This window comes from Maylandia zebra, linkage group LG6 (genome assembly GCF_041146795.1).
Source record: "Maylandia zebra isolate NMK-2024a linkage group LG6, Mzebra_GT3a, whole genome shotgun sequence".
In the NCBI taxonomy this organism is placed as follows: domain Eukaryota; kingdom Metazoa; phylum Chordata; class Actinopteri; order Cichliformes; family Cichlidae; genus Maylandia; species Maylandia zebra.
Genome location: NC_135172.1, coordinates 33,373,689 through 33,387,791, shown reverse-complemented (window position 1 = coordinate 33,387,791; position 14,103 = coordinate 33,373,689). Strand labels below are relative to the sequence as shown.

The following is a 14,103-nucleotide window of genomic DNA, read 5'->3' as shown; positions in this document are numbered from 1 at the left end:
TTGTCTTGGGCTTTTGTTGATCAGGCCTGTGTAAAGTTGTTCAGCAAGCAAAACAGTGCGGGCAGGAGGATGAATTCAATATCATGTTACATAACTCTGTGCTGCCCAGCTGCCTTCAGTTAAAGAGGATTTTACTTTTTGGGAGGCTTTTATTTGTTTTTATAGTATAAATCAGAGCTATGGCAGGGAGATCAGGCAGACAAAGAGTGGTTTCCTGAGTCCTGGATTCTTAGAGGTAAAGACATATAGGAAATACTGATGTTTAATGGATATTTGAGTAAACACACAAATGGAGTGTTTTTTATTTCAGCCTCGGGGTTCAGGCTTCTTCCTGAAGAGAGAGAGAAAAACCATAAATCAGTCACACGCCAATGTGAGTGATGAGTAAGGAAAATATTGGTTCATTTGTCATCCATGTGTGAGGAGTTCGTTAAACTTTGTTTTGTGTGTGACTCTCGTCTAATCTCAACCACAGTTTTAATTGCCGTTTGACCTGAATGAGTCGCTTAGTGGCATGTGTCAATCTAAATCACCGCTCAAACCCTGCTGTTTCTTATAGTCTTAAGCTAAGATGACAACGCTGAATTGAAATACAGGAGGACTCGGTGCTGGCACAGGAACCTATACATTTTAATTCTGGTGCTGTCAGATGACTACTGCATTTTAAAAAAAAAAAAAAAGAAAAAAAAACTTTCTATTTCCTTGAACTTTTTTTTTTGCTGTCATTCCTCTGTTGTCCAAGCCAAGACACCATCTGGTAGCCATCCCATAAGCTCCGCCTCTTCATGATACACCAGCATCTTACTATTTGGCACTGTAACTGCAGCTGCGTATGCTAACAAGGGCTCCTGGAAGATGCAGTGTTTATTTATTTTAAATCTCTGCTTGCATTTTGTTTTTTAATCTTTTGTATTAGTATTTTTGTTTTGACTTTATTGGCTTTGACTCTTGGCCTGAAAGCAAAGCGCTGAAGTCATTTTCTATTGTTGCATTTACCAATTCCTGCATCCTGCAAAATGCTTGTCATGCCAGTTGACCTGAGAATGAACAGTGGGAGTAAACCACCTCAGCAGTCAAGGTCTTGGATGTCAAAACAAAATTCCTCCCGCCCCCATTTGTATGCTTTGTTAGTTGATCTGTCAGTGTGACCTAACCAAGACCTACATGTAGTCGTGACTCAGCAAGCGAATGACATGAACTGCAGGATAGAACTTTTATTTCCATCAAACCGAAGAGTAGCACCTCTATGGTATAGAGATAACAGGGACTTCCTTTTCCTGTTTATGATACACCTCCGTGTGTTTTCATCTGATAAAAGAGCGGTGGTAGGCATGCCATTTTCTTACTCATCATTGGTCTCGTTTATGCTACGTGCCTTTAGCTAATTTTAAACATGACTGTTTGTTGGCATTCAACTAACTTTCATTGAAAAATATTCATGTTTAAGAGCGACAAAAGTATAAATCCTGTGATCGATACATGGCACATTTCAGCTTTTGCATTTTTCCTTACAGGCTAATCTGACTTAGATCTTGATGCCCTTTTTATTTGCATGCTACACCTTTTCCTGGTATATTACCACCCTTCATTTTACGTGCATAAAAACCACAAACACCCTGAACAAATATTCTTTTAATTTAAATGTTAAACTCTCCTTGCTTGCCTTTTTTTTTTTAAAATTGCTTCATATGTGTCATGTAACATGTCAACCTTTCTGCTTTTCAGGTGACAGTCAGAGTGGCAGCTGTAGAGCAAGCAAGTGAGGTGAAACAGGCATGAGTGCGGACAGCCATCAGGGGGTGGTGACCACCCCTCCTCCGCCTGGTGGAGGTACTAAGGAGCGCTACTTCGACCGTGTCGACGTGAATGATCCGGAGTACATCAGGGCCAGGAACATGTCTCCCGACCTCCGACAGGACTTCAACGTTTTGGAGCAGAAGAAACGTGTCACACAGATACTACAGAGCCCCGTAAGTTAAGAGAAAAACACATCATTTTGTTTCTTTTTAAACACGTAAATGTCAATGTTAGTGACCCCTTGGTGCAAATTTAGAGACTGAGCAAACAATTTTTAACACGTTGAGGTTTTAAAGACATCACTAGTGTACATTTGCCTACTGGGGGATACTGCCTAAAGGGGAGCAACCTCTAGATGGATAGACAGAGCTTATTAATCCCACTCCGAGGAAGTGTATATGTTAAAACACAAAAGATATGTCACAGAGTTTTTTTGTATGTACAAAAAGTGCAGTGTGACTAATAATAGATACACTGAATATTTTCTTTTATTAGGTATTTATCTTATATAGGGTATTGTAGTGTGCAGCCTCCACTGTCTCATACAGGTGATAGGTGGTGTTGTCCGTGAAGGTTATTAGCTCGGGTAACATCCTTGTCTCACAAATAACCTCTGTGGAGTCGAGGAAACAGAGCCGGCCTTATTCACCAGTTTATTGAGTCGTTTCTGGTCCTGCTTCATGTTGCCACCTACTTGGCAGACAACTAGATAAAAGACTGCAGAAGCCATAGCTGTGTCGTAAAGGACCTGCACACCCCAGAAGACCTCAGCCTGCACAGAAGATGGAGCCAACATTGGCCCTTCTTGTACAGAGCTTGAGTGTTTTCCAAGCAGTTCAACTGTATCAACCAACACCTTAAGTGGCTGAATCCTCCTTTTACACAGTGCAGGGCAAATGTGGTAAGCAGCCCATTGACGGATATTTTTGAAACGGATAATACATTTCGGGTTGCTAACTTGCTGATGGGCCTGATTATGGAGCATCATGGTTACAAACAATGTTTGTAGTCGAGGAAGCTTTAAGCTGCAGGATTGGAGAATCTACCGACTGGCAAAAAAGCCTATCTTTGTGGGATTTATATGCCCTGCTCATATCTGCATTGTTCTTTATATTCCACGTTTTCAGATTTCTTGAATGCATTGGCTATTAGTCTCCAACTATAAACATGAAAGTAGATGTCAGCCTATTCATATTTCTGTGCCCCCTGATAAATGAGCTGTCTGTTTTACCTGTTTGGTGCTTGCTGGAACTTCCTCTTGCCTCCCACAACTGTGAACAAGATAAACAGATGTATTAAATGTCTAATACTTTGCCAAAAAAGAGTAATGTTTTTTTTCCTCCAATTTAATGGAGAACTTGTGTCACCTCACTGACTAAATGTTTGTGTAATCGGTTCCCTTTTTTCTCCTTTGTGTCAGTTATTATTCCCTAATCAAGGGGTTTCAAAATAAGTTACAGCAGTGAATGCATCACATGTGCTTGTGCGTTCATGCTTCCCTTGGTATTATGACACCGACTAAAGAATCACAGCAGTCAGCAGCTGGCTTTGCTCAAGCTTTAATATAACCACAAGCTGCCACACCCTCTTTCAAACTTACCGTTGAATCTCTTCAAGTGCCCTCCCACTAAGAGCACTCATGTTAGGTCAGGTTTTTTAAAGTAAACAACTCCTTGACAAAAATCTTAGCAAAGACAACTAATGTTATCCGATTTCCTTTCCTTGGAGGTCTGAATTCTTAAGAGTTACTGTTTTATGGTGCAGTTAGATGTTTGAGCCTCCTGGCAATCGCACACTCGATTTTTATTTTTATTTTATTATTTAAAATAATCGTTCATTGTTCTGGAAAGGTAAAGCACCGTGATATCTTATCTGTGCTGCATTTTATTGTTGGCGCCAACTTCAAAATGTAGGGTGAAGATTGTGCAACACAAGGAAACATTCAAAAAGTTCAGAATCACAGAAAGAAGTCGTCTTTTTTTAGCTCTATTTTGCACGCATATATTATTTTGTGGATTTTTGAGCATAAAATTTGTTTGCAAAAATATCCCAACCGTCCTTATTGAGAAAACGCAAGTTCTTGTAAAGACAACACACTGTTGTCCTATCTTGCTATTTGTATTGTGCCCTTTGAACAGTTGCATCACTCTGTGTGGAGATTTTACAACAGGGCCTTTCAGCCTGCACACTGGCGTTATTTACTTTGCGATATTGACTCAAGGCTGGTCTTTAGCTGAAATGTTTCACACTGTTTACGAGGGGACGCAGGTGCAAGGTGTGTACATGTGTCAGTATGCATTTGTACTTGGGATTACTTTAAAGTAACAAATACACTTATTAAAGAGTATGCACAGCAGCAGGCTGTGACAAATCAGCAGGCACAGACAAATGATAAGGCTGGGGACAGGATAAAGTTAGACTTTACACATGCAATGAATGATGCAGATGCAAAACAACCTTCTAGAGAAGGAGAGTGATTGTGTACAATCCAGGAAGTGTCTATGTGCGTGATCAACTCTAGGTAGTAACAGCTTGGTGGTTTGACCCGTACTTTTTTTTTTTTTTAAACTTTAAATTTGATCTACATTCTGCACATGCTCAGAGTGGTTTTCTTGGCGTGCCGTATTTTGTGCCAGATGTCTGGAAGGGCAGTATCGCTGCTCCTGATCCAGGTTTCCACTTGATCCTCTGCTGGTATCATGTGTGTGTCAGAGAGAGAGCGGGAGTACCGCAAGTAAGCTGTAGGAGAGAAAATGACTGTCTACTTAAAACGGGGCCCTTAAATGCAGACAGTTTGCTGCAGGGCGTTCTTGATCCAGAGCCGAATGGCTCAGGCCTTTTTGTGCTATGTCTCTAACTTCACTGCTGATACAGACGCACTGATTTAGATTACTGAATTAATGGCAGAGGAGGTCGGTGAGAGAGCTGCCTGACATTATAACACCAGTGCAAGCAAAACTAAACTTTCCAAACTAAAGGAATCTACCACGTTGACATGTATTTTCAACATGTCTATAAATGCTTAATTATAATTTTCAGCTATTTTTCTCATGTGGACATTTTTACACCAAATACTTTTTAGTATCAATCTTGAAAAGACATATTTTTTCCACTTGTAATAATTTTTATTATTTAACATCTGAACATCGCAGGTTACCCTTCACTATTATTTGCAACTGCATCTAACTGTGTGTGTATGTACTTGTAGCTTTGCCTGTGTGCTACAGTGGTATGTCTGTATGGTATTCCTGCTTTATGCGGTTTTGAATTTGAGCCAAATAGCTTTCAGTCAGCAGTGACAGGTGGTTCCCTTTGGCTTATATAGTGTTTGCAGCCCGTACACGAAGACCGTTAGTCTCAGTGCTTCTTTATTCATATTCAGCCGTAACAACAATAAGAAGTGTGTGTGTGTGGCACCAGCTGGACACAGGCTTATCTCCATTTCTGTCTTCCTTCTTTCTCAGTTTGCACTTTTTCATTCAACTACAGCAACCAGCTGTATATACTTTTTTTTCTTTTTTTGCTTTCCTCATTTCTCTCTCCATTTTTCTTTCTCTATTTGTTTTCATTCCAGTGTTATGGGTCTAGTGGCGGCTCCGGATTACATGTTTGTATTGCTCCAATGGCAGGTTGTATTTAAAGCTGGACGAATATAGACTAGGCAGGTCTGAATCAACTCAGCTGACTTGATCCACTTGCCTCATTCATTCAGCTGTGTTTACATTTAAAGTCTAAAGTCAAACCTTGAGCTGTTCAACATATCCAGCTATCTACTGTAGAGCTACAACTGTGATTTTTGCTTGTGTGCAACAATGACGGGCATACCAGCAGTGTGACAAAACGGAGATGGCTGAAAAATAATGACTCGTCCTGTTGATGTGATGACGTTATATTTAAAGCACTTAAAGAGAGACACGGCCAGGTTTCGCCAGTAGCCTTAAGATAAACAGTAGAACATGTTTTTCCGCTATAGAACTTCTTGTTATTGTGTGTGTCAATCGTCTGAAGAGGGAATTGAAAAGGAAGATCTTTCTACTTTCTACTGTTTTTTTGATGATTTTTGATGAGTGTTTTCTGTGACATGCAATGATTAGAATTTTGTCGAGGTGGCCTTTGAGCCTTGGGGTGGTTTTTCTGTTATGTATGTTTGCAAGGAGGATTTTGGCTAAAAATCCACGCTTCATTTTGTCATGGCAGTAAAGCCTCTGTGTTTCCCTCTAACTGCTGAGAACTAGGTTGACGTGACTTGATTTGCCACTGTTGGTCCAAAAGGTTAAAATGCCATCAGAATGAGATTAAATCAGACCAAATTGAATTGGAGTTGTGCCTTCACACGCTGCTTCCGTTTTCATCGTCATTGCCCGTCTTGTTTTCTCTTGTGTTAATACCCCCCCCCCCCCCCCCCCCCCTTCATCTTCCCCCCACTTCTCCACTTCTCTCCATCTTGTGGCACAGACTGTTCATCACCTGCAGAAATGATTTACTGATGCCAAGCGGTAAATTTACTCAGCCGTATTTGCACTTGTCCTGTGGTTTGCAGAGGAAGTGCAATCCCCCTGCATGCACTTTCCAGAAAACACAAGTGGATAATTTATGGTGCTTTAGGTTCTGCTGAGAACCCCCTCGTGTGAAGCAAATGTCATGCCTGCTCTCATTTACGTTTTTTTTCCCCTTTTCTTGTTGTAGTCCTGAAGGTCTCATTTGATAGAACATTAGTGGCTGAACTCACTCCAGAGACTCTTTTAAAAACCACCGCCTTTCCTCTCAGAGCCAGATCTTGGCGGCTGTGTTTCAGTTTGGCATTTCACAGGATCTTTTAGGTCTTGAACTTCCAGCCGTGAAGCAGCGCCCTCAGGATAACAGAGCAACACGCTGAAGTGTTACATCCACTTTGTGTAACCTCAAAAAGAGAGAAAAAAATCCACTGGGTATAATCAAGTTTCTCCATATGGCAGCTTAAATCAATATATATATTTTTTCATTTAGAATCAGAGATAGAAATGCTCTAGTCAACATCCAAATTACCATGAAATAGCTGCATGATACTATTTAAAACTAGAGATGCACCACTAATAGTGACCTTATGATGCTAAATAAAAGTCGACATATATTAAAAGATTCCACTTCTATAGTTATATTCTTCAGCTAGAGTAGCTTTGCATGATTCAACTCTTAGTCCATCCCCTGTCTAAAACGAACTGTTTTGGCTCCATTCTCTTTAAGGGCACCTTCTTTTTAACCCAGCTGGCTTCTGATTGGCTGCCCCTTGTAAACATAGGATTGGACTGCTGTGTTCAGAGCCAGAGACTATGCAAAACCTGTTTGCTCTAAATGCTCGGTTCCAAACTGAAGACCGAGCTTTGGTTTTCAAATAAATTTGTGAAAATATGGTTGTATGGCCCTTTAAATAAAGTTTCTTGGAATAAAGTTGGTCTAGAACACAGGTGTCGAACTCCAGGCCTCGAGGGCCGGTGTCCTGCAGGTTTTAGATGTGTCCTTGATCCAACACAGCTGATTAAAATGGCTAAATGACCTCCCCAACATGTCTTGAAGTTCTCCAGAGGCCTGGTAATGAACTAATCATTTAATTCAGGTGTGTTGACCCAGGGTAATATCTAAAACCTGCAGGATACCGGCCCTCGAGGCCTGGAGTTCAACACCCCTGGTCTAGAACGTCTTTATGTGAACATTACTGCAAGGGGTTCGATATTGTGTGGCGTTGTACTTTCAGGTGAGTGATGATGTGCTCCAGGATATGTTCTCAGATGGCAGTTTATGTATTATGAAAGAAGCTGGATTGGGTGCAAAAATTGTTATCAGCAGATCTTTTTAATGCACAAAAAGACACTCAAACACTATTGATGGTTGTTTTCATACATCGATAAACCACCTTGTTAGATTGCAGTCACTAGAATGCATTTCCTCTTCCCAATGTTTATTTCGCTGTCTGTAAAGTGTATCATCCTAGAAGACAGTAAGGGGTTTATGTCGAGTACGTGAGAGAGATGTTGCTGCCGTTGCTGTTGGGGACAAATTCTACTGGTGCAGGCTCAGAGGTTAGATGAGGAGGAATCAATAGCATTGGTGAGCTTGCAGGCAGGCAGCTGTATGCTTTGTAACACTGTCACGTTGGTGGCTTGAAGGAAAAGCATTGTGCTGACATAACTGTAGAGGCTATGTCTGAAATTACAGGCCTCACCTGGCCTGTGCTTTTCTTTTCTTTTTCTTTTTTTTAGATAGATGCAGTTTATTACCAGCAACCCTGAAATTGCAGGTCATTGTGTTCCTTCAGTTTGGCTGTAATGCAAGGCTTTTTATTTTTTCAAGGTGAACGTAAACCTAACCTGTGACGGTAAATGATCCCAAGATAGTTTGTAGAAGACACTACATTACTTGAAACTTAATGTTCATCTTTTAAAGTTTAAAGCAGTAACCTGTTTCGTATTGCACTCAGTTAAACTGTGTTGCAATGACTCATAGAAAACTGTAATTTTACATGAAGACATGAGGTGTGTGTGTGTGTGTGTGTGTGGTAATGGTGAAACTATCGGGAGCAACACAGATTTCTTTGATGAGCACAAGCACAGACGTGCAAGGTCGACTTTGCTCCAACACTCTCATTAAAAAGTCCCGTCTGTCTTTTCCACAGGATGACATCAACGGTTTAAACGTCACCTGCATCTGCAACACCAGTTTTAACAGAAACGGTGGAATAGCACCAAAAATATCTTTCTCTACTGGTCTAATCACACAAGACCACACAAGAACATGGTTCAGTCAATCAGCTCAAATATGTGCATGAAAAAGCTCGATATCAGCCAACTGTAATATAAAATAAATGCTAAATTAACATAACATAGACTGGATTCTAAAGATCTGAAACTCCATTTGTGTTTTCCTACAGATACTCAGTTTGATTTTTCATTGTTTTTTTTTTTTTGTTTTTTAATATTCACCACCCTCAGGCTTTTACCCTTCCACTGAGAAACTGGCCAAGCTCCAGCCCTCATGTCGACTTAACATTCTCAGCAGCGCTGCAGTTCAATTTTGAAAGATTGGCTGTTGGCATTTTGGAGCAGCCATGAAAACACCTCCTCATTTCTCTGATTGGATCGTTTTGTTTTGTTTTTCCTCCAGTAAGTGGAGAGACTTGATTAGCCTGGTTGCCTGTTGGTGAGTTTGGTTCACCAAACTCACCTGACACCCATCCCCCACATGTCAAGGTTGTCAAGGTGGAAACTGTATTTAAACGATGAGCAGGTAGAGCACTGTGGCTAAAAGGGAAACTTGACATGTGACGGTCATTTAGTTGTTGTGGAGATGTGGAGGTTTTGCTGAATATTAATGATACGATCCACTTTTTGGTCCCTGGATTATTCTGTGGGAACCTAATCCCTGCTGTCATAATCTTCTTGGGAATGGCGAAACATAAATTGTAGAGCAGATGCCTGTGTGTGTGCGCGCGCGCGTGTGTGTTGCTATGCCCATGTGTTTTCTGCCACTTGATTGGCACAAATGTTTGCCATTTGAATCCATGTACTGAACAGGTAATTGTGCTTGTGTTGTAAATCTAAAGCAACACAAGAACCATGACTGAACCATGTTCTTTTGGGATGACATTTTTCTTTTAACAATGAATAGCGTGTGGTTCTGTGGTTTCTTTGTGGTTCCAGTAAGCTCTATGAAGCTATTCAGCTTGTTATTTTGTTTTCTGGGTCTGCAACTCTCTCACATCTCTCTTGTTTCATCTTGCTCATTGCCTTGGTCTACATTGCTGAACATGGTGGCGCATTCAGCTACTGAAGAGTCACACGGAAACTGGTTGACAAATTAAAGGAAAAACCAAAGTCCTTAACTCCTACAGTGTGTTGATCTAGCAGCTCTGTCATGAGAGGCATTTTGCTGGAATGTTTTGTGTCTGCCAGTCCCTGTAGAGAAAAATCATGTTCCTGGAAATCATTGCAGTGTTGGAATGATCAACTTTACTCTTTGAAAGAACTGTATCCTGTTAGAAGTGGTCTCAAGGGACATGGATGGATTTGATGATCAAGAAATGATGCCAATCGTATTCTCTGCCTTTAAGCTGTGTTCGCAGTGAAATGTTGACCAGGGATCAGAGAACGTGAATTATATTCTGTAACTTTAAGTGACTACAGGAGAAATGACCCAAAGTGGGCTGGAGATGAGATAAACTTTACTCAACTTCCAGGCAAGCGATGGAAGCAACTATCAATGAGAGCGCAGGAAACAGCTGATTAATAAATGACCTGGTAATAAATATGTTAGTGTTACCTAGGCAACTGGAGACAAGTGACTGCAAAATGGAATGAGTGAATTCCAAGGTGGAAGAATATTTATAGTCAATAGAGTTAAACGCTGTAGCTTTTTTGATTGCACTTGATACTACTTTCCCTTTCATTTGTTATGCATCTTGTATCCCTCAGCACTTAATGAGAAAAGGTCAGAAATGCAGTATACTGGACTTATTATCAGCGTAGTGTCCAGGCCCACAACTCTGGTGGGTATGTGCTAAGTGTTTAAATAGCTAAATGTTAGCCACTTCTAAGGAACGGTAGAATGTCAATGTCAAAGGTTTAACTGTACCAAATGATGGGATTTCTGCTCATGTTATGTCATCAGTTTCACAAGAACAACTAGTGACAAGCTCGCAGTTTGAGATTAGAGAGAACTTTTAGGCACAGACTGAACTTTGTAGTTGAGTCGGGAACACGGATTCTGCCGCAGTGATACGTTTCTGAGTCACGGCTCTAATTTACTGTAGGTTTAGTACAGTGACTTTAATGTCAGTCTGATTGCACAACAGTCTCCGAAACACTGACACCCAGAACAACAGCAACTTAAAACAAAGAAGACCCACCACTGTCAGACATCCGCAGCAGACCAGTTGCTCCAGCAACCTCACCACCAGGGATGGAGGAATGTCTGGCTGTAGTTCAGAACCAGCAGTGTCCTGACGCAGGGGGTTGATCCACATTTAACGACAAAACATTCGCATAACACTAATGGACTCATCCCAGTGTGGTGACTGAAGGGCAAAAGAGGAAGTTAAGTGTCAGTGATGTTTTTGTGCACTAATGCAGCTCCACTGGGAGTGTGTGGACTGTTGCATAAGTACTGAAATAAAGGTATCAATATTGGATGTTTTCCTACTGGAGGCTTCATTGCTCGGAAAAAGGGTTTGTGGATTCATTCAGCTTTCTTGCGGTGCTCTTTTCTTTCCAGAGGTTTCCATCACTGGTGTTAAGTTTCAATCAGGACTTTAAAGAGGCTTCATAGTGTTTTTGTTATTGTCAGTGATGATGGCAAGTTCAATTGGAGACAAAACTAAAGATTTTAATGATTTACCTGATAGACGGAAATGTAAAGGTGTATGAGATGAATAGATGATGAAAACAACTAATTGATCTGGACAGATGTGTTTAGAAGAGACTCTGTGTTAAATGGCACATAAACACTAAGAAGGAATAGAAGTCAGTAAAGATGTGTCAAACACTTCTGATCTTTTGGTTTTAAAATAAGTTACACAAGTTATTTAAACCTTAAGTCATACATGCTAACAGTATCTGTGATTTGATAATCACTTAGCTTTAGCTTGATGGTATATCAGTAACAACTTACCTTTTATTTGCAATTACCTACCTACAACACCTCATTGATGAGGCTATTTGGATGACCAAGGTCTGCTAGGAAAAGGTAGAAACAAAAGTTGAAACCAAAACAAACGATAACACAAAATAAACTCTTGCTGATCAAATCAAATATCTCAAACTCAGACTGTCGGACTTTACCTGTCGTCGGCATGTGCTGTATAAGAACATCACATGTGTGATTAAATGCCGAAACCCGCACGTACTGGTTACAGCTTTAGTAAAGTCAGCTGGTAGAGAGGTGAGAAAGCCCCCGGGGGAGGTTAAAACCTTACAAAGGTTATCTGGAGATACAGATGGATTTATTACTTCATTTGCTGTTATTTATACAGCCTAGCTGAATATTACCTGCAGTTTTAAACACCATCATATTTCAAACGCTAACATCTACAATAGGATTTATGACTCGACTTGATTTATGAGCACTGTGAGAAAGATGCTTTACCCAGTACTCTGTATTATGTCACTCAATCAGCTGTGCGTTTATGGGGTCTGCATAAGAGCTTGTTAGCATATACTGTATCGTGTCTGTGGACTCAGCAGATGACTGGACAAGAGGATTAGCTACAAACTAACTTTCTCCCAGTTACACCAAGCAGCCAATCAAAGCACAAGCAGCGAGCTAACCAGACGAGCAACCTTTCCGGAGCTTGTTGTGTATCTAGCTAATCTGGGCCCAGCTTCGTAGAGCGCTCTTAGGATGATTCAGATTGACACCCAAATAGGATGTCTAATCTGTGATTAGCACGTCTCCCACGATCTTCCTGTCTTTACTCGCATTCTTCCTGTCTCTTTGAATGTTCCCACATCTTTTTGCTCTTTTATCTCTCTGTCACTACTAATCTACTCCTTTCTCCTCCCTCCTATCTTCATCTGTCTCGCCATAGTCTTAGTTTTCTTTGTGATATTGCCTCACTTTGAGATTAATACACCTGGATGTCCAGTTTCAGTGAAATGTTTTCGTTTTGTGTGTGTGTGTGGGTGTGTGTGTCTCCCAGTTAAGCTGCATAACACCTGATTAAAGCCCCCTGTGTTGAACGTAAAGGCTCATTTTTATATATGGAATAAAAATGTTTGTTTTTGTTTTTTTTTTTTTAAACGAGGCTTGATAATGTGCTAAAAGTCACAATGTGAAGATTAACCGGTAAATCCTTTTTACTGTTGCTTTTCTTAATTTGAGGGTTAGATTTGTAGTTCTTGACACATTACGTTCTCAGTTGGCTCGTGTCCCCTCTCAACCTTTTGTCTTTCCCTATCTTTCTCAGGCTTTCAAGGAGGAATTGGAGAGCCTGATCCAAGAGCAGCAACGGAAGGGGAACAACCCCACTGGCCTGCTGGCCCTCAGGCAGATCGCAGACTTCTTTATGGCCAGCACAGTTGCCGGTTTCAACACTTCCCCCCTCAGTAAGTGGTCACTGTGCTCGTTACCCCAGACAACCAGACACTAACACATGCCATCCGCGCCCTGGGTGCAATAACTTTGAACTGCACTGAAAAACAAAAGCACAGCCTCAATATTGGAATATAGGAGATCTATACACAAACATGAGCTTTGTGTGCTTAAGGGCATAAATACTCTTAGACATCCCAGCCCCAGACTCCGGAAAAGCCGTGCATATTTCCATGGGTTTTGATCCTTTGCAATTTCTGTCCAAGAGTCCCATATGTGAAGTCAAAGCCTTGGAATGCACAACTAATGCTAAATTAGACGTCAGAAACTGTGTAGCCTTTTGGTTTAGCTAATTTTTTAAATATTGTAATTAAAGACAACAAAAGGCATTAAAGGACTGAGTGCTGCTCGCATCACCCCACTGTGTAAATTAGGATTCTCATGTAGAGTCAGATACACCATTAGATACAAATCCAGATGCTAGCTACAGATGTCTGGTCCTGAATGGTTGTCACTGATATTAATACCACCTGATCCGCAATCTGCATTTTTAACATTCCTGCTCCCCCTCCTCTCATCGTCCATGATCATTTAGGCCTGGGGATGGTCACTCCCATCAACGACTTGTACGGAGTGGAATCCACCACGATGGTGAAAGGCGAGAAGCTGACACGTTGTAAACTGGCCAGCCTCTACAGACTGGTGGACCTGTTCAGCTGGGCACACTTCGCCAACTCCTACATCACAGTAAGACACTATTCCAAAAGCACAGATGTACTGGAAATTCCCTATTATCTATCTAGTTCATAAATTTTACCGTCTCCTGTATTATTTCCGGGTACAAACATTGAGGGTCTGTTTGCAGAGAAAGCTTTTATTGTCATTTCAAGGGTGTTTCAGTCTAACAGTAATTGTCTCGAGGTTACAAAAACATCTTTAATATCACAACTTAAATACCTGGCTTGTCATTCACAACAAAGATTATTGTAACCTTTGACTTTCTACAGAAAACTGATACTACAGTTCAAAAACTGTCCACACAGACTTTCAGAATGTCCTCTACTATTCTATGCCTTTGTTTAAATGCTATATATTGCACTATTCTTTTTTTTATTTAAGTGCCGTGCAAAATTCCCAAGAAAGTCTAGTAGTGATGACTTTACAATGCCTCAATGCATTTTGCAATAATTTCTTTGTGACCACATCAGCTGATGGCTCAGCTGATACACTTCTACACATACAAATGGC

The 14,103-nt window shown here is 40.8% G+C and overlaps 1 protein-coding gene across 11 annotated transcripts in view; it reads left to right on the top strand.

The window, feature by feature from the left end:
* The window catches only part of add3a (adducin 3 (gamma) a), a 101,310-nt gene that overhangs the window by 66,461 nt on the left and 20,746 nt on the right, over positions 1-14,103 (top strand). For 10 of the 11 annotated variants that reach the window (XM_004539135.5, XM_004539133.5, XM_004539136.6 and 7 more), the window contains 3 exons: positions 1,726-1,970; positions 12,731-12,869; positions 13,451-13,602. In XM_004539135.5, the coding sequence (XP_004539192.2) occupies positions 1,776-1,970; positions 12,731-12,869; positions 13,451-13,602 (486 nt within the window). In that variant the 5' untranslated portion in view covers positions 1,726-1,775. Of the gene's footprint in view, positions 1-310; positions 374-1,725; positions 1,971-12,730; positions 12,870-13,450; positions 13,603-14,103 lie in introns of all 11 variants that reach the window. The other variant, XM_004539132.5, reaches the window with a different exon arrangement.